Genomic DNA, 23,075 nt, shown 5'->3' on the forward strand with positions numbered 1-23,075 from the left:
CTTTGTTGCCGACTGATCGCGCTCTGGGCTGAGTCGGGGGAGGGGGCGCCCCTGCTGCTCTCGCCGCCGCCGCGCCCCCCGCCCCCCCCCGCCCCCGGGGCCAAGTTCACTCCTGACCCACCCTAGTGGCGCTCTCCTCTGACCCACGGCGCTGGGAGGGGGAGGGAAGGTTCTGGGTGCTCGGAAAGGTCAGGGCTGCGGGAGCGCCCCGCCCTCCTCTCCTCCCCCACCCCGCGCTCCGCAGCTCCGGCTATTCCTAATGCAAAACTTGGGGCGTGGGTGGGGAGGCCCCGGAGGCTAGCGCCGCCACTGGGAGGGTGCCAGGAGCTAGCGCCTGGGCAGGCTGGATCGCTCCCCCTCCCCCCCCCCCCCCCGCACCCCAACATGGAAGGCAGCAGGCCCTAGAAGCCTGAGGCCGGACCTTGGGGAACAGCCTTGGGGTGCCAGCTACCTGCTGCTGTGCACATCCGGAGAGCTCTCCCCTCTCCTCTCCCACCCCACAGAGCCCCCCATGTAAAATAGGAACCCCCCCCCCCCCGCGCCCTGTGTGTGACTCCGTCTGCACTTGGAGCTGCCCCAGGAAGGGCTCCCTAGGGGTAGCTCCGGCTTCCCCGAAATCCGCACAACTCTGCTGAAGGTCACCCTCCCCGGCCCGGCCCCCTGGCCCCGCCTCGGCCTTCCGGGTGCCACAGAGAACCAGACAGATTCTGGGGTTGCCGCGCTGTGTGGGGTGAAACGCGGCCTGTCCCAGCGATTGCCAGGCAGAGCTCGAGTCCAGGGGCAGGCTCATCCCCTGGAAAGCGTGTGCCGGGTGTTTACCGATGAGGGACCCAGGTGGGAGAGGCTCAGCCACCTGCCCAGAGGCGCACATGTTCCCTGGAGGACAGCCATGGGGTGAGGGACACCCCTTCCCAGAGGAGGGCCCACTGCACGCTGGCCAGGGTCCCTGCTCGGGACAAGGGTGCCCAGCCAGGGAGCCCCTGGGCAGGGGCCCAGTAGCGCTTGCGTGGAGCGCGGGAGTGGGATGCCTCGGTGGCGAGGTTTCCGCTCTGTCTGCTCCACGTGACAGGCATGATGCGCAGACGGGACGGACCGACACCTGGAGGGCGGGTGGCGGGAATGGCCTGGTGCCAGGAGGACGGGGGGGGGGGGGGGGGGGGAGGAGGAAGGGCAGGTGCCAGCGGGGTCCGTGCCGCCTTCCCTGCGCTCAGACAGAGTTTTCTAGATGGTTGCAAACTGCTGTTTTAATATTTCAGTTTCCCTGCTCTGTCCTGGCTTACTGGCCTGTATCATTTAATCAATTTCCTGTTAACATTTCTTTTTTACAAACTTCTTATAATTTCCACAGACATTCTTACAACTTTCAAAAACATTTTTACAATTTCCAGAAATAACCACCTTTAGAAACCGCCTTCTTTTTCCTTCAAAATACATAACCATGCCTCAGTCCTTCCAGTAAGCATCTTCATTCCAATATTCTTTCTTTCTGTCACACCATCAGCAATTTGTACAGACGTTTTCCCTGCGCTCAGGCCGCCTCGGCCAACCTGCTCTTTGTTTTCTGCGAGGGCAGCTCACCTTTAAAGAAGAGAGAAGCTTCCGCCCCTGTCCTGGGTCCCTGCTGGTGCCCTCGCGCAGGAATAAGTGGCATGCTGGTGGCGGGTGCTGCCTGAGGCCCATGCGCCCCCGTAGGCCTTGTCACAGAGGGTGGTCCCTCTGACCTCTTTCTGCCAATCAGGCCCTTCTCCCGGGCCGGGCCCGGCTCAGACACTCATCACAGCTCTTGGCTTCCATAGCTCGGGTCCCCCTCAACAGACGTGGGCAGGCCTCTGTGTGTGTCTGCATCTTGCGAGCCAGGTCTCTCCCCCGACCCGGTGTTCCAGCCGCTCCTCGGCCTCCCCGTCTGCCCTCTTCTTCGGACCATCTTGCGTCTCCATCCCCGTCCCGCAGCCTCGCGCCCTCGTCTCCCCTCCTGGGAAAAGGGTTAAGCCGGGAGCCCGGGTGGAGCCGGGCAGCACGCACTGCGAACAGGTTGCTGCTTGCCCAGCGCTTTCCCGAGTGACTTCACACATCCTGGCACTCGGAGAAGCCGAGCTGCCTGGGAGGGAGGTGGGGTGTGGAGAAATAAGGGCAGATGAGCCTCGAATATGGAGCAGCGGAGTGCCTGCCCTGTGTATCAGCCACGGCCGAGGGTCAGCACAGCCAGTTCGGAGGCGCTTGCCTTCAGAGGTAAAAGAAAGAAAGTCCCAACTGTATCAACAGCCGCTTTCTAGAAGCAGCGCGGGTGATCCGGAGTGGGCGATTGGCTCTCATTCTCTTCTGGTTTCTTACCCCCACCGTCCCCCTAGTAAAGCATCCCAGAGAGATGGGGGGTCCCGTTCTTCGGTCGTGGTGGGGGGTACACAGTGTAGCCTTTGGCGAGGATGTCCGTGCCGGGCCGTTGGGCTCCTGTCTGCCACCCTGAGGAGGGCCTGGTGCCAGGCAGGCCCACGGCTCCATCTCGGGCCAGGAGCCTGAAGAGTTAAGTGTTTAGCTTGTTGCAATGAAATTATGGCTGGCAGTATGGCGCCGCTGTTTGTTCAACAGACCTCCACTTTTAAACAGTTCACAAAAAGTTCATGGGGCAGCTACAGATTGTGTGTGTGTGTGTGTGTGTGTGTGTGTGTGTGTGTGTAGTCAGCAGGATCCAACAATGGACCCCCCCCTGTTTTTTGCTTCTTCGTGTTCATCCCTGCCCATCCCCCTGCCAGCGTCACCCCTAAACACACACACACACACACACACACACACACACACACGGGTGACGCTGAATTGTGCGTGTCCCGGGCCTCGACACTCCCTCTGACCCCGTGTGTGTGACACATCATCCTGGCGCCCGGGGCCATTTGTCTGAGCAGCAGGAACACTGAAAACCCCACAGGACGAGCCTGGAGAAGAGCAGAAGCTTTGAAAGCCCCAGTGCTTCCAGGTGTCCTAAGCCGCGCTTACTGCCCACCACGTCCAGGCCGCCCTTCTCAGCAAAGCCCTTTAAAGGAAGGAACTGGGGGAGGATGGGGGCACCCCCTCCCTTCCTCGGCCTTCAGCCAGGTGTCGGGGGTCCTGTCACCGAGTGGCTGCTAAGGAGGTGTGCGGGGAGGGGCTGTGCGAGGGGAGGCCAGTTTTGAAGACGGACACCGGCCATGAAGTTGCGCAGGCGCACACTTGCTCCTTTTCTTGGGGGTTGGGGTCACTGACCCTTCAGCTCCTTGTGTGATCTCCACATTGAGCATGGCACACAGTAGGGATGGCGTGGCCCGGTCCCACTGCTTCAGCCCATGGCCAAGGACACTGGCGCCGAGGAATGTTGTCCACCTTGCACGTCAGGCCACTCGCGATGTCCTCCTTTTGTTAGACGGAGCCTTGGGGGGGACATGCCTGGTGGTTGGCCCAGCACAGGTGGTGGCCTCTCCCAACTCCATTTGTGTCTTTGGACCAAAAACCCATGCGCCTCCGCAGGCCCATCCTCAACACCTGAGTCCCACTCTTTGGGGGGTGGGGGTGTGGCTTGTGCTTTGGAAGCTCCCCAGTCTATGAAAAAGATGCTCCCCAGAGGCAGGGCCCCTCAGGACCCCGCCAGGCCTGCTGTCTTCATAGTTGAACTCTGCGCCGTGTGCCCACGCCCGTGGCTCTTGCTGACCAAGACCGGGTTGTATGTCTAGGGGCTGGTGGGGCTGTGCTGGCGGACAAAAGGCCTCGTTGGGACAAAGAAATGCCCAAGGACAGCCTGGCATTTGGATTCAGGCCTCCCTGGTGCTCCCCACCCCCACCCTCTGAAAAGATGCGGACCCGGTGCCTCCATCCCAGGCGACCCGGCAGGCTTTCTGCGCTAAAGTGTAAAAAACGATCATTTGCATATTTTTTCCTGCTAACAAAGGAAATGTGTCGACTTAGGGAACATTTGGGCTTTCGGAAACTGTGTGGGTGGGTGTGTGAGGGAGAAGGAGGGAGGGAAGTTCCCCTGTCGGCCTTCGCGGCGGTGATCCCTCACGGGCTGGGGCTGGGGCTGGGGCTGGGGGAGAGATCCGCGGCCTGCCCGGACGGACGAGGGAGCCGGGAAGCGATTGTGATCAGGGAATTGCCCAGGGCCATCGGTCCCAGGCATTAAAGGCTCCCCTACTTATTAACCCAGCATTTAACAGCAGGATATGGGCTGAAGCGCAGTCAAAAGAAACGGCTCAACCTCCGAAGAGCAATTAAAATCCTGCACGAGGATAAATCACGCGCCGTGATAATCCTGTTAATAAAATGCAGCCTGTCCTGACCCTTCACTCATGCAGCAAACTAGAATGTGCTGGGGGTGGGGGTGGGGGCGGGGGCGGGGCTGAGGAGGTAAGGCAGTGGGGGTGGGGAGAGGTGCTCGCCCGCACCCCCTGTCTGGCAGGCGCCCCCTCCCAGGAGGTGGAAAATGGGTGGCTTTTGGCTGCTCCCAGGGTGCCAGCGGCTTGCCGCCCAGCAGCCCAGGCTGCTAAGACCTGTGCGCTCGCTCGCTAATGATTTGTGTCCCCAGCGAGCAGGCGTCATCGAATTACTCAGCCGCCTCCCCCTGCAGCTCCCAGGCCAAACCACCCGGGTTCGGTGCTTAATCTAATCTAGGGTTGGGGTGGAGTGGGCCACCAGCCCCCCGACTCTTTAACCCTTGAACTGGGAGTTGCACAGCCCTGGAAGGCCAGGGCGGCCTGGGCCTCCTGGCTGCTGAGCCTGCCGCCTGCCCTGATCCAGACGCTGCGCCCAGACAGGAGGCCGGCCCGCGGGCCGGGAGGGGCTGCACCCTGGCCGGGGTGAGGTAGAGCTTCAACCCTCTTGCGTCCCCGGACCCTCGGGTGTGGTGTGTGCCATCCGCAGCCCCTCCGCCACCGGCCGCCTCCCCGAGCCTGCGCTCTGTGGGGATTGCCTAGAAAGAGGGCTTCTCTCCTTTCCGATTTGGCTCTTTACTCACCCTCCTGGGATTTTGTTTTGTTTTGTTTTAAACAGACTAGCCGCCTGAAGAAAAGCTGCCATCCAAGAAGACGACATGCTTTCTGCAACCCCCCTGTATGGGAACGTGCACAGCTGGATGAGCAGCGAGCGGGTCCGCATGTGCGGGATCAACGAGGACAGGTGAGCGCCCGCGCCCGGCTGGGCCCCGCTGCCCCGGAGCCAGCCCAGGCCTCGCCTTCCCCCGGCCACGTGGGCCCGAAAGGGGTGGGGGAGGAGATCTGCCTCGCTGGCGGCACCTTGATTTACAGTTTTACCAGGCAACCCGGCTCAGCGAAGCATCGCCGCCCTTTAAAAGATTAGCCCCTAAAGCGGCCTTCAGTGCACTTTCGTTCTTAATTTATTATTTCATATTTATGAAGGAGAATTAATCCCCGTGTATATGCTGCTTTAACTCGAAATGTCAGGAGTGCGGGCCCAGGTGGATCGGCATTCGATGTGCTTTTAGAACAAATAGTTTGCTCAGTAATAACTGGGGAGACGGCCACCCTTCACTTCGGTTCAGCTTCGCGTCTCCTGTGCGGCCCCTCCAGCGGGGCTGTTGGCTCCTGGGTTCAGTCAGCTGACGGCTTTGTCAGCCTCCTCATTAGTGATTTTGGGGTGTGGGGTAGAGACATCTAAGCAGATGATCGAAGCTGGTTTTCGGGGTAATGATGAAACTCCCCTGCTGCTTGTCAGCGCTTTTATCCTGGGGATTGGGAAGTTGGCACCAGGCGCTTGCTTTATCGATGCTCCCTGATAACAAGTCCCAGGGCAGCCGCCGCCGCCTGGCACAGACACGGGCTTCCTCTGGAGCCGGGAGCAGCTGACATTTGATGATATTAGTGTTTATCCCTCGTCATTTTGATAAAGGCAATCAAATATGGCTTCATTATCACCATGGAAACCAGTTTCGGAGGACGTGGGACCTAACTTTGGGGAAAAGTTTTGAGAGCCTGCCCCTGTGGGTAACACGGAAGTGGTCGCTGTGGCCGGTACACTCCAGCCGCCTGTCCCCTGCTTTGGGCTTTGACCAGTGTGCTCCTGTGTGTCCTCACGGAGAGCTTGTAAGGGTCATCTAAGACAGCAGAGCCCAGGTCGGCCTGCTTGGCAGCTCTGCAGAGAAGATTGTGCTGGAGGAATTGGCTGTGCTTCATGTTGGGCTTACCCACCTCGGGGGCTTACCCACCTACCCACCTCGGGGCCGTGTTTGTGATCTCCACCCCTGTCGTCCTGCCTTAGTTTTCCCCGCTCCAGTTCGATCCCCATTTGGGGACAACTTGCAGTATGGGCCATGGGGGAGGAGTGTTTTTCAGGGCAATTGAAAAACAATGGCGTTATTAGGAACTGGTCTTTTCTGTGAGTGATGGCTTAAGTGAGGAATGCTTTCATGAAGTCGTGTGTCCTTTCACATAGGAAAATTCCTGTAAATGACGGTGACGCTTCAAAGGCCAGACTGGAACTGAGAGAAGAAAATCCCTTGAACCACAACGTGGTAAGAGATGAATGGCTTCTGTTGATGTGCTATCTGAGTCGCAGTGATCTGTAATCAATCGTGCATTCATTTGCATACCATTAAAGGGCTTGGGTGGGGGCGGAGCCTGGGCTTTCAGGGCAGGGCTGAGCAGAAAGCCTCTGTGAGCCGCAGGACTGGGCCCTCGCCTCATCCCCCCCCCCCCCCTCGGGTCCATGGCCGAGCGCTCCTTGCGGCATGCTTGCCATTCAGGCCCACGTCCCTGAGCCTGGTGGGAATCGTGCTGCCTGTCCTCGCTAAGCTGCACGCCACCTCGGTGCTCCCGGACAGAGAGGTTGCCAGCCTCCGAGTAGATCCTCAGGGTTTCCATTTCCAGTAAAACGTGAAACGCACGAGCTCCTCAGACGCCAGGGAGAGGAAGTCAAGAGATGCAACCGCAGTTTGACCCCCGGCCTCTTTATTGATTTAGAAATGAGACATCGAAAGTCCTCCGCTGAAGATTGTTTCTTGTTATGTTAAATAGCGTCCAGGAAAGACCCAGTGAACACCGCCCCGCCCCCGCCCAACAGGCCACGGAGGGTTAGTCTGAGTTCTGGACCCCGTGAAGGCGCTGAGAGGCGTGGAGTTAGTGTGTCTCAGTTGCGGCAGCGTGTTTTTTTGCTGAGAAGGTGAATTTTCCCGAGTTAATAGGTGACTGATCATGTGTGGGCCTCGAGTCTAAAGGGATTGACATTTTCTGGGCTTTCAGGATCCTAGTGCAACTGGCAGCAAAGGGTTCTGGATGAGGGGGGAGGGGGCCGGAGACCCTGGAACCCTTTCCCCCCTCCCCCGTTCCTGCTCAGACGTGGAGGCATCTGGTGTGTTCCTGAGCAGTTTCTCCTGGGGACGGTCGGGCTGCTTAAAGGAGTGTCTTAGTAACACCCGTGTTCTTCCGCCAAGGTGGACGCGACCACTGCCCATCGGATCGATGGCCTGACGGCGCTGAGCATGGACCGCACGGGCCTCATTCGGGAAGGGCTGCGGGTCCCGGGCAACATCGTGTACTCCAGCCTGTGCGGGCTGGGCTCCGAGAAGGGCCGGGAGGCTGCCGCGAGCTCCCTCGGCGGGCTTGGGTTTCCCTCCGAGAGAAACCCAGAGGTGCAGTTCAAAGCCAACACCCCCGAGACGGTGGAGGCCTCCGCCGTCTCAGGAAAAGCCCCCAATGGCTTCAGTGCCATCTACAAGACGCCCCCCGGAATACAAAAAGGCGCGGTGCCCCCGGCAGAGGCGCTGGGCTTGGACCGGCCGGCCGGCGACAAGCAGAGCCCCCTCAACATCAACGGTGCTAGCTACCTGCGGCTGCCCTGGGTCAACCCCTACATGGAGGGGGCCACGCCAGCCATCTACCCCTTCCTGGACTCGCCAAACAAGTACCCCCTGAACATGTACAAGGCCTTGCTACCTCAGCAGTCCTACAGCCTGGCCCAGCCGCTCTACTCCCCGGTCTGCACCAACGGGGAGCGCTTCCTCTACCTGCCGCCGCCCCACTACGTCAGCCCCCACATCCCCTCGTCCCTGGCTTCGCCCATGAGGCTCTCGACGCCTTCGGCCTCCCCGGCCATCCCCCCGCTGGTCCACTGCGCCGACAAGAGCCTGCCCTGGAAGATGGGCGTCAACCCTGGGAACCCCGTCGATTCCCACGCCTACCCCCACATCCAGAACAGCAAGCAGCCCCGGGTGCCGTCCGCCAAGCCGGTCAGCAGTGGCCTGCCCGGGGACGCGGCGCTCCTGCTGCCGCCCTCGCCTCGGCCTTCGCCCCGAGTCCACCTGCCCTCGCAGCCCACGGTGGACACCTACTCGGAGTTCCACAAGCATTATGCCCGGATCTCCACGTCGCCCTCCATCGCCCTGTCCAAGCCATACATGACGGTCAGCGGAGACTTCCCCGTGGCCAGGCTCGCCAAGTACCCGAAGGCGGCAGAGGGGGCCGACAGCGCGCAGCCGGTGCCCGGGCACCCTCGGAAAACTGCAGGTCAGGACAGGAAAGACGGGGGCTCCCCTCCTCTCTTGGAGAAGCAGACGATTACCAAAGACGTCACCGATAAGCCGCTGGACTTGTCGTCCAAGGTGGTGGACGCAGATGCGTCCAAGGCCGAGCACCTGAAGAAGATGGCTCCCACGGTGCTGGTCCACAGCAGAGCCGCGAGCGGCCTCGTGCTGGCCGGGGCCGAGATGCCCAAGGAGACCTTATCCCCTCCGGGGGGCGGCTGCGCCATCTACAGGTCCGAGATCATCAGCACGGCGCCCTCGTCCTGGGTGGTGCCCGGGCCCAGCCCCAGCGAGGAGACCAGTGGCAAGGGGCTTCCGCTCAAAAACAAGGCCTTGGACTGGGCCATCCCGCAGCAGCGGAGCTCCTCGTGCCCTCGCATGGGCGGCACGGACACCGTGGTCGCCAACGTCTCGGGGGCGGTGTCCAGCGCGGGCCGCCCGGCCTCCGCGTCGCCAGCCCCCAATGCCAACGCCAATGCCGATGGCAGCAAGACCAGCAGGAGCTCCGTGGACACCACGCCGTCCGTCATCCAGCACGTGGGCCAGCCCCAGACCGCGCCCGCCAAGCACAGCGGGGCCAGCAGCAAGGGCGCCAAAGCCAGCAACCCGGACCCGAGCTTCAAAGCGAGCGAGAACGGCCTCCCGCCCAGCTCCATCTTCCTCTCTCCAAACGAGGCGTTCAGGTCCCCCCCCATCCCCTACCCCAGGAGCTACCTCCCCTACCCGGCGCCCGAGGGCATTGCTATCAGCCCCCTCTCCTTACACGGCAAGGGACCTGTCTACCCTCACCCGGTTCTGCTGCCCAACGGCAGTCTCTTTCCCGGGCACCTGGCCCCCAAGCCCGGCCTGCCCTACGGGCTGCCCACCGGCCGGCCGGAGTTTGTGACCTACCAGGACGCGCTGGGGCTGGGCATGGTGCATCCCATGTTGATCCCTCACACGCCCATCGAGATCGCGAAGGAGGAGAAGCCGGAGAGGAGGTCCCGGTCCCACGAGAGAGGCCGCTACGAGGACCCGACCCTCCGGAGCCGCTTCTCCGAGATGCTGGAAGCCAGCAGCGCCAAGTTACACCCCGACGTTCCCACCGACAAGACCCCGAAGCCCAGCCCCGGCTGGAGTCAGAGCAAAACTGTCATCAAGAGCGACAAGCTCGTCTATGTGGACCTCCTTCGGGAAGAGGCAGACACTAAACCTGACACCAACGTGTCCAAACCCGCCTTTGCAGCCGACGGCATCGGCCAGACCGCCGAGCCCGCCAAGCCCCCGGCCGACCCGGCCCTGCAGTCGCACCGCGATTTTCTGGCCCTGAGAGAGGAGCTGGGGCGGATCGGTGACTTCCATGAAGCCTACGCCTTCAAACAGGCCCCGGGCCAGTCCGTCTTCGGCTTGAGCAAGGACAACGTTGCAGCGGGCGCCACCAAGGAGGGCCTGGGGGTGCCGGTCTCCACCCCGTTCCTGGAGCCCCCACTAGGGAGCGAGGGCCCTGCTGTAACTTTTGGGAAAACCCAAGAGGACCCCAAACCGTTTTGTGTGGGCGGTGCCCCACCCAGTGTGGATGTCACCCCCACCTATACCAAAGATGGAGCTGATGAGGCAGAATCGGATGGCAAAGTGCTGAAACCGAAGCCATCGAAGCTGGCCAAGAGAATCGCCAACTCCGCTGGTTACGTGGGTGACAGATTCAAGTGTGTCACCACCGAACTGTACGCAGATTCCAGCCAGCTGAGCCGGGAGCAGCGGGCACTGCAGGTGAGCCCCACCCCCGAATCTCAGTGACTTGACCAGTTGTCAGCTTTTTAATGTGTAACGGGACGGGGGGGGGGGCGGGGGGGGGTGGTAGGGCAGGAGTGGTTATGGAGCTTATGGTAATTTAAATGTATGGAAGGTGGCCAGTTAGGGGACGTGAGGGGTGGCACTGAGGAGGTGCGTGTGCCTGGTTATTTTCAGTTATTCTGTAGATTTTGAGAACTCCACTCAAATGCTGATAAAGGGAAGTTAATGATTGTGAGGGCTATGTAGAGACTGCATGACGTTTACCTATCAGTTGCTTTAATTTCTCTGCCGTTACTGTACGTTAACCAGTATGCCTAGAAGCGCTGCTTAGAATGCCTTACGCGCTCCTCGGTGGAGGTGTGCAGCAGCCGCATGTCTGTGGGATGCGTGCAATTTTTTTCACCAAAGAAAGAAAAGCTCGCTTAAAGGGATAGAGGATGTGTTTAACTTGCTAGTGAATGATAGATGTTGTATAGGAATTTCCTTAAGATATTTTACTTTTAATTAAAAGATAAATAAAGCCAAATTGTTTTTGCAATGTTAAGAGAAAAAATTTAGTTTATGCTTATAAAAATGGATGAAGTTATCTAAATGATCCATTGAGTGCCCATTTTAATTACATAGATGGAAGGATTACAAGAGGACAGTATTTTTATGTCTACCCGCTGCTTACTGTGAGGTCAGTTCTTCAAATTTTTATTACTAGAATCTTCCATAAACCTTTTGAGTTAAATTTCATTTCCAAATACCAAGGGAAGTTTGTGGGCCATGGTCGTCTTTATTCATTGTGCACTTTTTCTTTCCTGTTGTGTTTTTGTTTTGTTTTCTTTGGTTGTGTTTTGTTCTGTTTTATTTACCTTCAAGAGAGAATGTCTGTCTCTATGCAGTAGTGTATGTATGGATATACATACACAGCGCATACGTATCTATACATATGGCTTTATGAATAAAGAATGTGTGACTACTTACATATAGATCCTCTTAAATTTTTATCTGTTAAATTTTAAAATATCTCAGTTGTATCATAAATTGTGGTTGGTTTTGGGCAAACTTTTCTTTGAAAATACTTTCCTTTAAGGTAAGGCAAAGGAAATAGCTTTTATGGTAAGGTGTTGTTTTTTTTTCCATCTTCGTTCTCTTTCCAGCGTGCAATGATGCGCTTCTCAGAGTTGGAGATGAAAGAGAGAGAAGGTGGCCACCCAGCAACCAAAGACTCCGAGGTGTGCAAGTTCAGCCCTGCAGAGTGGGAAAGCCTGAAAGGAAGTCAGGACAAAAAGCCAAAGTTGGTCGCCCTGGAGGAGGCCATTGCTGACCAGAATGACAGTGAGAGATGTAAGTGACCCCGAGTGGCTCGTGTGTGGGACCGCGTAGTGAGCCTTTTGAGCACTGTGGCGTCCAGGAATGAGGCCCCTGTGGAAGATTGTTCCCTGTAATCGGTAGCAGTCTAGTTAGTACACTATAGCAGAGGAATGGCAGCGGAGACTGAGTGTAAGGTGTGGCGCATGTATGTTCTTTTTTGTAGCAGCGGAATGATACTTCTAGGCAGAGGTGGCTCCCACCACCGCAGGGACCGTCTGGTCTGGAATACAGAGGACTGGGGGTGAGCAGGCTCCTTTTCTGTGGCGGGTGTGCTTGTCATCATTGGGAGGCGACGGTGCAATGCAAGGACACCGTGTACATGAAGGACTTCTTCAGTCCCAACAGCTGGTCCCCTTTGGCGTTTGCTCACCTGACTTCTCTGCCCGATGCGTTGGTGATGGGGAATTAGGACATTTTGAGAGAGTGGGTGCAACACCCCCCCCCCCCGCACCCCAAGACATGATAGTCCGGGATGATGGGTGCGATGAGGAGCTCTGTGCCATTAAATGTCATAGGTTTGCCATTCCTGCGCACACTTGGATCATCGGCGCCTGATGGGGTTTGGGAGGATTTGTGGCCCGGGAGAGCTCACCCTTGGGGCCAGCAGCCGCCTGCGGCCGGGGTTCTGAGGAGGCCACACCGGGACCAATGTGTCCTACGTTCGTCCAGGAGAAGGCCGCTGCAGTGGCTGGTCAGGGGCCTTACCTGAGCGGCAGGGGTTCTGGATGCACCTGAAGTGCAGGTGTCCTTGTTCCTGGCGGAAGTGGGCAAGGCCGGCTCACGGGCAGGTGCTTCTTTGAAGAAGGAAAAGCGCCTGCCAGGGAGAAGCCCTCTGGGTGGATGGCGAGGGAGGCTGGGAGGAGTGGGAATGGCCACTGGGGAAGGCAGCGGGCTGGGCTCATTCTTTCTCCTTCTGGCCCTTGTGGCTTGAGCCCGTGTGGGCTTGGTTGCCCTCCCCCCCCCCCCCCCCCCCCCCCCCCCCCCCCCCGGCAATAGGTTCTCTTCTCGTGAGAGCGCTGTGGCTGAGAGCCCAGCTCTGAGCACGTCGGGGCTGGAGCAGGCAGGGGTCAGAAAGGGGGTGCCGGAGCTTCTAAGATGGTGGGTGCAAGCGTGCGCGGAGGGCTGGCTCAGGGAAGGTGAATGAACTTGAAACACAATGGCCAGGATTTCAGTCATTCTTTGCGAGGGAGGTGGCTGAGTGAGGTTTTCATTTTAGACGTTCAACGATGAGTCAGGAGACGCCTCAGCCTTGGCCGTTTATGAATAGAAACCATCAGTGGCATTTGGAGGATGGCGGTGGGGGGGGAGGCATGCGTCCATCTCGCCGCGAATGTGGAATGACGTCTCCTTGGCCAGCCCTTCGGCTGACGCAGCCCCGGGACCTGCTCGGTGGCAGCGCCCGGGCAGGAGCGGGAGGAGGCGGGGGGGCAGAGGGCCTCACAGAACTTCGTGCTGGGAAACTTGTCTCTGGCCGCGCACCTGCGGGTCCGGGAAGCGGCTTTGAGCCGGGAGCAGAGAGGGCCGCGCGTTAACGAGCTTCGCCTCTGCCGGGGCCGCTGCGGTTACGGGAGAGGAGGGACTCGGCCACGGTGCAGGGCTCGCTGGGCCTGGCTCACCAGCGGTGAGGGTGCTTTGTTGCCACGGTGACTTGTAAATGTTGCCATGGCAATGCTGCTGCGAAATAATGCTATGGCATAACAATGATAAATTATGGGATGTATGTGCTGAGTCATATGACCAGGCTTGCAGGCGTGCAATAAGTGTTAAACCACAAACAACACGGCCGCATCACATCTGCCTGACACCGAGTGGCCGAGCGCTCATGGCTTCCCGCTTGCAGAAGGGCCGAGGGCAGCTCTCTGCACGGCTCCCCTGCCCTCCGGGCGGGCCTGTGGCTTGTGGTTGGAGAGGCTCGTGTGGGAGCTCCAGGGCGGTGCGCAGGAATGCGACCTGGAGCCTCGGCCCCGAGCTGGCGGCCATGCGTGTGTCGGCGGGCAGGGCGTCCTGCGGGTTATTCCTGGCCTCAGCGAGGTCGCGGAGTCAGCGGGGAATTGGGCTCTTTGCCTGAGAGAGGCCTAGAGGATGGGAAGGGTGGATGCGCTTAGTTTGGGAAAAGATCCTTGTACGAAATGGGGAAGAAAGCAACTGAAGTTCATGTGTGTGTGTGGGGGGGGGGGGGGGGGATGTCGGTGAGCCCCGGCTTTAGGAATGGGGGTTCCTGAGGACAGTTCAGGAGGAGCCACAGTCATCACCCTGCAGGGCCCCTGGGGACAGGGCCGGGGTGGCCTGCCGGGAAGCGCCACTCTGGCCTTCCGGGATTGGCATGCGTGTGCGGGGCTGGCTCCCCGTCCTGGGGGCTGAAGGAGCCCCCTCTGCGCCCAGGCAGCCTGACCAGCGGGGCAGCCTGCAGGAGGCTGGACGGGACAGGCTTGCCTGGTAGGGACTGTTGTCCGGCGAAGAGCAGGGAGACGAGGGCCCCAGTCACTCCTGCTGACCGTGAAAGAAGGCATCGCCAGGCCTCCAGGTGGCTGTCTGCGGCGGCCAAGGCCAGGTCTGCGGCCAAGGCCAGGTCTGCGCGGTGGGAGTCACTGCGCTGCTAGGAAGTTGGCCGCGAGGGTGAAAGGTAGAGTGTGGAGTGGCTCTCAGTCTGCTCAGGGGCCAGAGCAGGTGTGGGCGGGGGTGACGGGCAGAGCACCCCATTCTGGGCAGGGCCCATGCAGGCCAAGCCACTGCCTGACCGTGGCCTTGAAAGGCGTGTGTCATCACCCTGTCACCTCTGCCTTCCAGCCACCTGGTTTGAACATCTTTCCTATCTAAGGGGGGAGGGGTAAGTACACTTTAAAATTGGACGTGGACAGTTTCCCACGGGCCCCAGGCCCTCCCCGGGGCTCCTGGGATGGCTGAGCGGACCAGCCAAGTGGAGTGGTGTGACTAGGAGGGCTCATGTCCTTAAATGTCGTACATCTGGGGCTGCGGTGCCACCTGGTCGGAGAGGCTTGGTGTCCTTTTGTTAGCGCCATCTCTCCTGGCTGCCCCGGGGCGGCGGGCCTGTTTATGAAGCCCACCCGGGAGGCGGCTGGCGGTAACATCCCCGCTTTACAGCTGAGGGGGGGCCGGCTGTAAAGCGGGGATGTTACTGCGGAGCACAGAGAGTCCCAGCCGCGCTGCGGGGCCGGGGATGGGGGTGAGCTGTGGCTCCCCGCGCTGCCGGCTGTGTGTGTGGGGACGCTGCCCACCGATCCTTCGCAAGAGGAGACGCGGCTCCCACTGCCCCACCTACGGGGCCCGGCATTAGAGCCCAGGCTAGCCAAGGCCAGGATGACACTTGTCCCCACAACTGACTGCCACTGAACCCCGGGAATTGCCCCCAAGAGAAGGCTGAGCGGGGGACCAGTAGGGCTGGTCAGCATGGAGGTGACACTGGAGCGGTCAGTGGGTGAGAAGTGTGTTGATTTCGCCCGGAAATGGATCTGGGTGGTGTAATTAGCTCAGTGTCACCGAAGTACCGCGCTCCTTCCCCGGGTGACGCGCAGGTCCGTTGCGGGGAGCACCCGAACATCACCGTGTGGTTTGGGAATGGTGTGTGTGAGAAAAACTGGGAACAGCCAAGTAGCCGGGGAGCTGCCTCGTAGGGAGGCCCCAAGTGGGCGCCACGTGGAGCAGAAAGAGCAGAAGTGAGCGGCTCAGCGAGGGGGGACCTGGTGGAGAGAGGGGGTGCATCCTGCCTTGGGAAGGTGCTTAGATGCCTGCATGTGAGGGACGCCACGGAGGAGTGCCAGGCGGGGCGACTGCGTCCTGTGGGTGTGCGTGGCGTTGCTGAGGGCCAGACCTCGGGGGGGGGGGGGTGGATTTCCTTCTGGACAGGACATGGGAGCAGCAATGCGCTCCCCCCTCCCCCTGAGGTGTGTGTGAGAGAGAACAGAGGGGAGGGATCAGATTGAGTTCCCTGACATTGAACTTGACCCTGTGTGTGGGCCACACCCCTCCTCCCAGTGCCCTTGGTCTCCCAGCCTCCCCGGTCCCCAACACGCCCCCATCCCTCTTCCTTCACCATCTCCCCTGTTACCCAGAGAGGGGTGGCTATGGCTGTGGCCGTGGCCATGGCCTGGTTGGATCTTGCTTTGGGGTCACCCATCCTCCGTGAGAAAAGACCCTGATCGCCATCGAGGGTGACCAACTGGGATGTAGCAGGTTGGGGGCTCTTTCATCACGTGCCCCATTTCCGGTCACGGAGGGCCTGCCCGCTCCCCAATCCTGCTTTCTCGCGGTGACCTGGGGGCCTTCATTTCTGTTGTCACTGTCCCCCCTCCCCCAGGTGAATATGGTGTTGGCAACAAGCACGACCCCTTCGAGCCCCCGGAGAACAAGGACCTGGCCCTGGAGTCGTACTTTGTGGACAGGCAGCCCGTGAGCGAGCCGCCCAGCGAGCAGGCCGCCGCCGATGTGCCGGGCAGCCCCGCCCTGCAGCTGGACAGGAAGCGCAAGGCCTCGGGTGACAGCCCCCTCGCCGAGGCCCCTGGAGAGGAGCTGCCGGAGGACCCGCTGCTGAAAGCCAAGCGCAGGCGGGTCTCCAAAGGTGAGCGCGGGCGGCGGCTGCCTGCGTCGCGGCCCCGGGGCGTCACGGGGTGGTGCAGTGGTTGTTTCTGGCGCTGCCCTAGAGCCCTGGGGAACCCGCGCACACCTCCCTCCCCCCCCCCCATGCCAGAGGCAGAGCTAGTGGCCCCCCCCTCCCCTCCCCCACCCCCGGTAGTGATGGGTAAGACAGTTGATTAATTTGTAGTTATTTCTCCATTAGATGACTGGCCTGAGAGGGAAATGACAAACAGTTCCTCTAACCACTTAGAAGACCCACATTGTAATGAGCTGACCAACCTGAAGGTGTGCATTGAATTAACAGGGCTGCATCCTAAAAAGCAACGCCACTTGCTGCACCTTAGAGAACAGTGGGAGCAGCAGGTGTCGGCAGCTGAGAGCAAACCTGGCCGGCAGGGCAGGAAGGAAGTGACCCAGGCCAGTCAGCCTGAGGCCACTGCCCAGGGCAATAGCCTCTCCGAAGAGAAGCCGGGCAGGAAAAGGGCAGAGACCAAAGGCAACAGAAGCTGGGCGGAGGAGGCCCTCAAGTCCAGTGACAATGAACAAGGTAAGCAGAGGCCACCCTGGGACTGCCCTCCCCGCTCCTGGACCGGGGGGGGGGGGGCCCTCGAGGGGGACCTGAGCGACGTAGGGAGTTCTTTCCTGGTGTCCTTCCAGCCCCCGTACTTCCTTCTGGAATGTACCGTGAGGAGCACAGCTGAGAGGAGGCAGCTGGACTTCCTGGGTTGCTCCTCACCGGGGAGCCTGGGTGGCCGCCGGGTCCTGAGCACCCAGATTGGCCCTCCTTGGGGACGTTGGAGGTCCCCAGGCCCCTTGGGGTGGGAGCCAGAGCGTCCCCCAGACGGGCTTCTGCCCTTCGGTCCCGGCCCCTGGAGAGACTCACCAGTGTTTTGTGGGTTAACCTATTTGACGGCTGAATGTGGGCTAATTAAAATATTAATGCTTTGAGAACGGAATTGGTATATCTTTAAAACCCGAAGCCGCTCTAGCGAGGGGCGCCAACAATGGGCTTTTCTCCGCACCGGCTGCCACTCGGTAACGCCCGCGTCTCCCCCCTCTCGCCCCCGCCGCCTCTAGGTCTGCCTGTGTTCGCCGCCTCTCCGCCCATGAAGGGCCTTTCATCCACCACCGCGAGCGGCAAAAGGCAGACTCCGCCAAGCTGCACGCCAGCCTCGAGGCCGCCGGCCAAACATCCGAAAATTAAAGAAAACCCGAAGACAGACGTGCTGTGCACGGACGAGGAGGAGGACTGCCAGGCCGCGCTGCTGCAGAAGTACACCGACGGCGGCGAGAAGCCGTCCGGGAAGCGGCTGTGCAAGACCAAGCATCTGCTCCCGCCGGAGCCGCGCCGCGGCCTGCCGCTGCCCGGGGACTACTACGTGGACAACGCCGACGGCAAGGTACCTCCGCCGGCCCCCGGGCCTGGGGACGCCTGCTTCTGGGGACAAAGCTTTCCTGTGCCTGGACTCCGTGCCCAGGGTCACTCCCCCATCGTGGGGGGCATTGTTCTGGGTGGTGGTGAAGTTTCAAAGCAGTGAGAACGAAATCCCTGCCCCCAGCACCCCTCCCCCAAACGAAAGCGGGGAAGAGGCCGTGCAGCGCCGCCTGCCTCACACGTGTGCGCTGCCCGCTTCTGTGACAGGTGACCGTCAGGCGAGTCCGGAAGCGGCCCGAGTCCAGTTCCGACTACGATCTGTCACCGGCTAAGCAGGACCAGAAGCCCTTTGACCGTTTGCAACAACTGCTGCCGGCGTCGCAGTCCACCCAGCTGCCTCGCTCCAGCTCCCCTCCCGAGGCCACGCAGTCGCGCCCCATGCCCCCCGAGGCGCGGAGACTTATTGTCAATAAGAACGCGGGCGAGACCCTCCTGCAGCGCGCGGCCCGCCTGGGCTACGAGGTCAGTGGCCCTGGGGCCCTGGGTTCCCCAACCCCCGGCTGCTGCCCCTGGCGGTGGGGGAGGGGTGGGAGCGGCGCCAGGTGGGGTGGCCCGCAGGATGTTGGAGTCGCCGGCTCCTTTGGCTCCTTCGCCGTCTCTCTCTGGTGGCCTGTTCCGTCGCGGTGTGAAAAGAAAGACCTGTGATGTTCAGGCCGTGTCCAGGCACGCAGGCTGCCTGGCATCCTTCCATCCCGCTCACTTATCTCTGATATGAAATCTGACATAACCCAGGGCTTGGCGACTGGGGGAATTTTAATGAGCCCTTTTGGATTCTGATTAGCACGGGGGAGAGAAGTTGCTGGCTCTGTTTTGGGTTGCGGGCAGGAAATGTCTGTGCAGGTAGGGGGTGGGGGAGACCTGAGAATCCAAGGGCTGAGGATGAGGGGAACTCGGGTTTTGCCCCGAAGTCCCTGCCCTCACCCCACATCCCCATCTGGCCTGCCCTCTATCGCTGTAGCAACATACAAAGCAAGATACCGTCTGGGTTTCTCAGCCCGTATGACCCAGACTCACTCATTTCCCCCTTCCCACCTCTTCCCGTGGTGATCACTAACGTTATCCCGCTCGCAGATGAGGAAACGGCCCCAGAGGGGTTAAATGACAACTTGTACAGGTAGCGAGTGATCCCCCAGTCTGGCTCCGGAGCCCTGCCCCTCCCCCGCCTCCCGCCCCTCCCCCACCCCTCTCTCCCAGGCCGCCTGGGCTCGCACTGGAATTGCCCTTTGCACAGCTAACCTCTGGGAGATAGATGGCTCCCTCTGCCCCAGCGGCTCCCCCACCACGCCTGTCAGTTGAAATTGTGATGTAATAGCCCACAGGGCAAAGGCATTTTTTTAATGCTGGCATCAGCCCTCTGGGAGTTGAATGGGGAAAATAAAATGCGGCTCAGCAAGCGGCGAGAGGAGGTGTGGATCGGCTCCGGTGGCAGCTCTGGCTCCCTCAGCCCGGCTCCCAAGGCGCAGGGAGCCCTCCCTGGTGGGGCTGCCTCGGCCCCGGGCCCCCGAGGCATGACTGTGGGGGAAGCCTTGGGAAACGGTGCTTTCTTCGTTGGTTGCTGGTTGTGTGTGCTTTGTTTTCGCCAACATGTCCGTGGGTGAGAGAATGGACTTGTGTCTCCAGCACACACTGGGCGTGGGGGGAGGGGAGGGGAGGGGAGGGGAAGAGAGGCAGGAGGACAGCCTGCTCCACGTGTGTGGATTTGGGGGTTCCTGGCCTTACCTTTGATCTTGGCATTGTTCCTACCGGTCTCCCTTTGGGACTAAAGACCTCAAGAGGCCCTTGTTGGCCCCACCATGGAGCTTGCGTTTGGGTTTTGTGGAGCCGGTGGGTCGGAGGCTTGGGCGACCATGCTTTTGGGGCTACGAGGCCTTGGGGGGCTCCTGAAACCTTGGGAAGGTTTACGTCCGACAGCTGCTCCGATGTGTAAACTGCGCAGGTCGCTGCTTTTGGTGTTAAACATTTCACTGCTGGGTCAACGATTTTAACTTTGAACCCAACTTTCGAGGATTTCTTTAGGCAGAATTGACGTCAGGATGGCAGCTGGTCGGGAGATGTGGCAATGGGAACCTTTGAAAGTTGCAGGACAATTTGCTTAACCCGGTGGAGGTGTCGTTGGGACGCCCAGGGCAGGGAGGGCTTTCCTGGAGTTAGTCTCTCCCGTCGTTGCTTTCCGCTGAAGAGCCAGGTGCCGTCAAAGGCCGCCCGAGCTTTCTGTCCTGCTCAGCGGTGTCCTGGGCGTTGGGAACACCCTCTGTGTTAAACAGACGGCTTGCGTGGCCAGAGACGCTCAGACCTTCCCTCCCAGTTCAGGCTGCTGGTTCTTGGGCTAAAAGGCCAATGTGCAACCACATGCTTGTGCGTTTAGTGGTGATGGTTAAATTTTCTATGAATTGAATAAATCATGTTTTTTAAAAAGTTAATGAGGCATTTAATTAATTAACAATGTCGGGTTTATGGCCTTTATGGTTACATTTTGTGGTTAATGGCATTCGGCTTATAGCCGCTTCACACAGAACTGTCCAACGAAAACAGTGTGATTGTGTTTGGGAATGGGTGGGCTGCCGGCACGCGCTCCCATTTCCAGGGCAGAAAAGAAACCAGGAAACATACTGGGCGGACGGGCTTGGCCATTCCTCCGGCTGTTGGTGACAGCGCTTGCCATCCATTCAGAGGCCGGCGCCCTCCCGGCCAGGGAAGGTAGTCAACCCACTTGACCCTGACAGAGGGCCTGCGGGTGCTCGTCACGGCCGGGTTGCCACCCTCTCACTGGGGCCCTCTGGGGCCTTTTGAAGCTTCCCAGCTGCCCAGCTCCCAAAAGCCCCGAGTTCTAGCTCCAGGACTGCATGTTCATTGAACGTGGGGTTTAACTTCTCTGGACTTCGGTTTCCCCAAGTGGTGAATGAGAACAGTGCCATCTTCCCTTCCTGGCACGTCGTGGGTTACTGTGGCATGTCACGGGACAGCAGAAGGCATGCCCATTTGGGGAAACGAGGAGTGCTGTGTACATAGCGACAGCGACGTGGCTGCGTTAGGACAGCCCGCGGCAGAACGGCTGGCCTGGCTGTGGGCTACTCCCGCCTCCTGCCACCCGCCCGGGAAGGAGTTGACTTGCCCGTCGGCTCTGCTGCCCTTTCATTTCTGGGTGCCCTCCGATCAGCCCTGGCAGCGACGCGGGTTTCCAGGTGAGGGCCGTAATTGTCAGAGCAAATAAAGCCCGGGTGACAGGCCACCAGACAGGCCACCGGGCCCCGGGGAAATTGATCTGTGCACAGCAGTCAGTGGCGCTCAGACCTGATCCCAGGCCACGTGACGGGGCCTCTCCCCGGCGGGGCACACAGCTCATTAGCTTGCAGCCGTCCGCTCCAGCCTGGCTGGGGAGGACCTGCTAAAAGAGCAGCGGCTTCATGCGGTATCCTGGATACCGGGGCTCGGGGCAGGTGGCCTGGGAGCCCAGAGGATTGTGGGCTTGCTGGCAGGTTAGGATCTGAAGGGAAAGCGCGTTTGTGGGCACACCTTGTCCCTTCCTCTTGCTTTTGGAAGGGAGCTGCCGCACTGACCTGAAGCCACAGGGCACCGCGGGCCGCGTCCGCCAGCACGCAGCCTTCGCTTCTCATGTGGAACATTCTGGTTCGCTCCCAAGTGGTGGGTCACCTTTGATTGACATGTCCTGGAAAGGGCATAGCGGAGTTGTCATGGAGAGGCCTGCTGTGACCCACGCGGCTCCCCCCGACCCAGTGGAGCATGCGTCGGGCCATCTGCTGGGCGTGGCGGGTAGGAAAAGAGTCCAGCGTGTTTGTGTGTTTGAAAACTTCCTTCGTCAGGGCAGCGATAAGGAAACCTGGAATAAAGGGCGATTCTGGTGTGCACTGTTGACACAGAACACCCTCTGAGAAGGGGCCAGTGTCTGGTAGCTCAGTCCCTGCCGTTCGCTGAAGTAAACGTGAAAAGGCTATTCATTCAGCCCCAAGTGGGGTTCAGGGTGAGGCAAAATGGGGGAGGGGGTGTGTGCGAAGCATTTTGTGTCATTTCTTGACGACGCACGTGATGCACAGACAGAGCCTCCCTCTCACTCTGCTCAACATACGAACAGGAGCGTGTGTGCCGCGGGCTGTCCTTGTCCAGGTGTCATCTAAGAGATTAGAAGCGGGACACCTCTGTCCCCAAGCCCTGGCCTGAGGCCTCAGCTAGCTGATGGCGTCCTCCCGCCGCCTTGAGAGCCTCCGTGACTCTCCTGTCTCAGGAGGAAATTCAAGGGTAACTTGCCCAGGGCCGGGCTGCTGGTTTCATGGACAGTCGCCAGCCTGCAGGGCCCAGAGGACACTGTCTCCATCACAGAGCCCTTCCCACGTGCTCTCAGCCCCAGGGATGGGTGCCTTGGGAAGCGGGCACTGTGCGATGAGGCCAGGCTTCCAGGGTGCATTGTGGGGTGCTCTGACGGCGGCCCCCCCTTGCTCCCCGCAGGAGGTGGTCCTGTACTGCTTGGAGAATAAGATTTGTGATGTGAACCACCGTGACAATGCCGGATACTGTGCCCTGCATGAAGCCTGCGCCAGGGGGTGGCTGAACATTGTGCGACACCTTCTTGAATACGGTGCTGACGTCAACTGCAGTGCCCAGGACGGAACCAGGTCAGTTGCGGGGCTCGGTGTGAGCCTGGCCCTGCGGGGCACAGGCCGTATCTTTCTGGGCACATGGGAAACCCCAGGAGGAAAGCTGGAGAGGGACATGGAAGCACATTGATGGTGGAATCCACCAGACCTTTCTGGCAAATTTAGGCAGAGCTTCCAAAGTTTGCAATGCTCCCACGGACAAAAGTCTGAAAATGTCGAGCCTGCCTGAGTAATTGGAGGTGTTGCCCTTTAAGACCCCATACTTTTCATCAGCATCTATTGAATTACAGCATTTAAAATATCCTGGAGCCGACAGTCCCAGAATCCAAACAGGGCCACTGCCACGGGCTTGGTGTAAGATCTGCCCGGGCCACACACATCCACAGCCCGCGCACCCTGTCCTTGACCTTGGTTCATGGGGTGAGAGGGCCCTGCACCTTCTGGTTGTTTTTTTTAAAAAAACAGACTAGGCTTTTTTATTTGTTATTATTTATTTGTTTATTTTATTGCTATCAAAGAGGGAGGGAGAGAGGGAAACATCCATGGTGAGAGAGAATCATGGGTCGGCTGCCTCCTGCACGCCCCACACTGGGACTGAGCTCACAACTCAGGCATGTGCCCTGACCGGGAATCCAACCGTGACCTTTTGATTCATAGGTTAACGCTCACCCACTGAGCCACGCCGGCCGGGCTGGGCTTTTTTTTATAACGTTTTCATTTTGCCTTGTGTTCCTCCTTAGGCCCTGGATTAGGTACATTTGCATTTGAGAATCAGGCCTGGAATAGGAGGCACGTTGCTTGACCTTGGGCC

The 23,075-nt window shown here is 59.8% G+C and overlaps 1 protein-coding gene across 1 annotated transcript in view; it reads left to right on the forward strand.

Annotated features, from left to right (window-relative positions):
- Window positions 1-23,075, forward strand: part of BCOR (BCL6 corepressor) — an 80,678-nt gene that overhangs the window by 54,018 nt on the left and 3,585 nt on the right. The window contains 11 exon segments of the mRNA XM_079765510.1: window positions 5,011-5,136; window positions 6,409-6,487; window positions 7,406-10,243; window positions 10,892-10,918; window positions 10,920-10,946; window positions 11,413-11,599; window positions 15,942-16,202; window positions 16,422-16,766; window positions 17,297-17,619; window positions 17,862-18,116; window positions 22,116-22,282. Of these exon segments, the coding sequence (XP_079621636.1) occupies window positions 5,051-5,136; window positions 6,409-6,487; window positions 7,406-10,243; window positions 10,892-10,918; window positions 10,920-10,946; window positions 11,413-11,599; window positions 15,942-16,202; window positions 16,422-16,766; window positions 17,297-17,619; window positions 17,862-18,116; window positions 22,116-22,282 (4,595 nt within the window). The 5' untranslated portion in view covers window positions 5,011-5,050.

Source organism: Cnephaeus nilssonii, assembly GCF_951640355.1.
Source record: "Cnephaeus nilssonii genome assembly, chromosome: X".
Taxonomy (NCBI): domain Eukaryota; kingdom Metazoa; phylum Chordata; class Mammalia; order Chiroptera; family Vespertilionidae; genus Cnephaeus; species Cnephaeus nilssonii.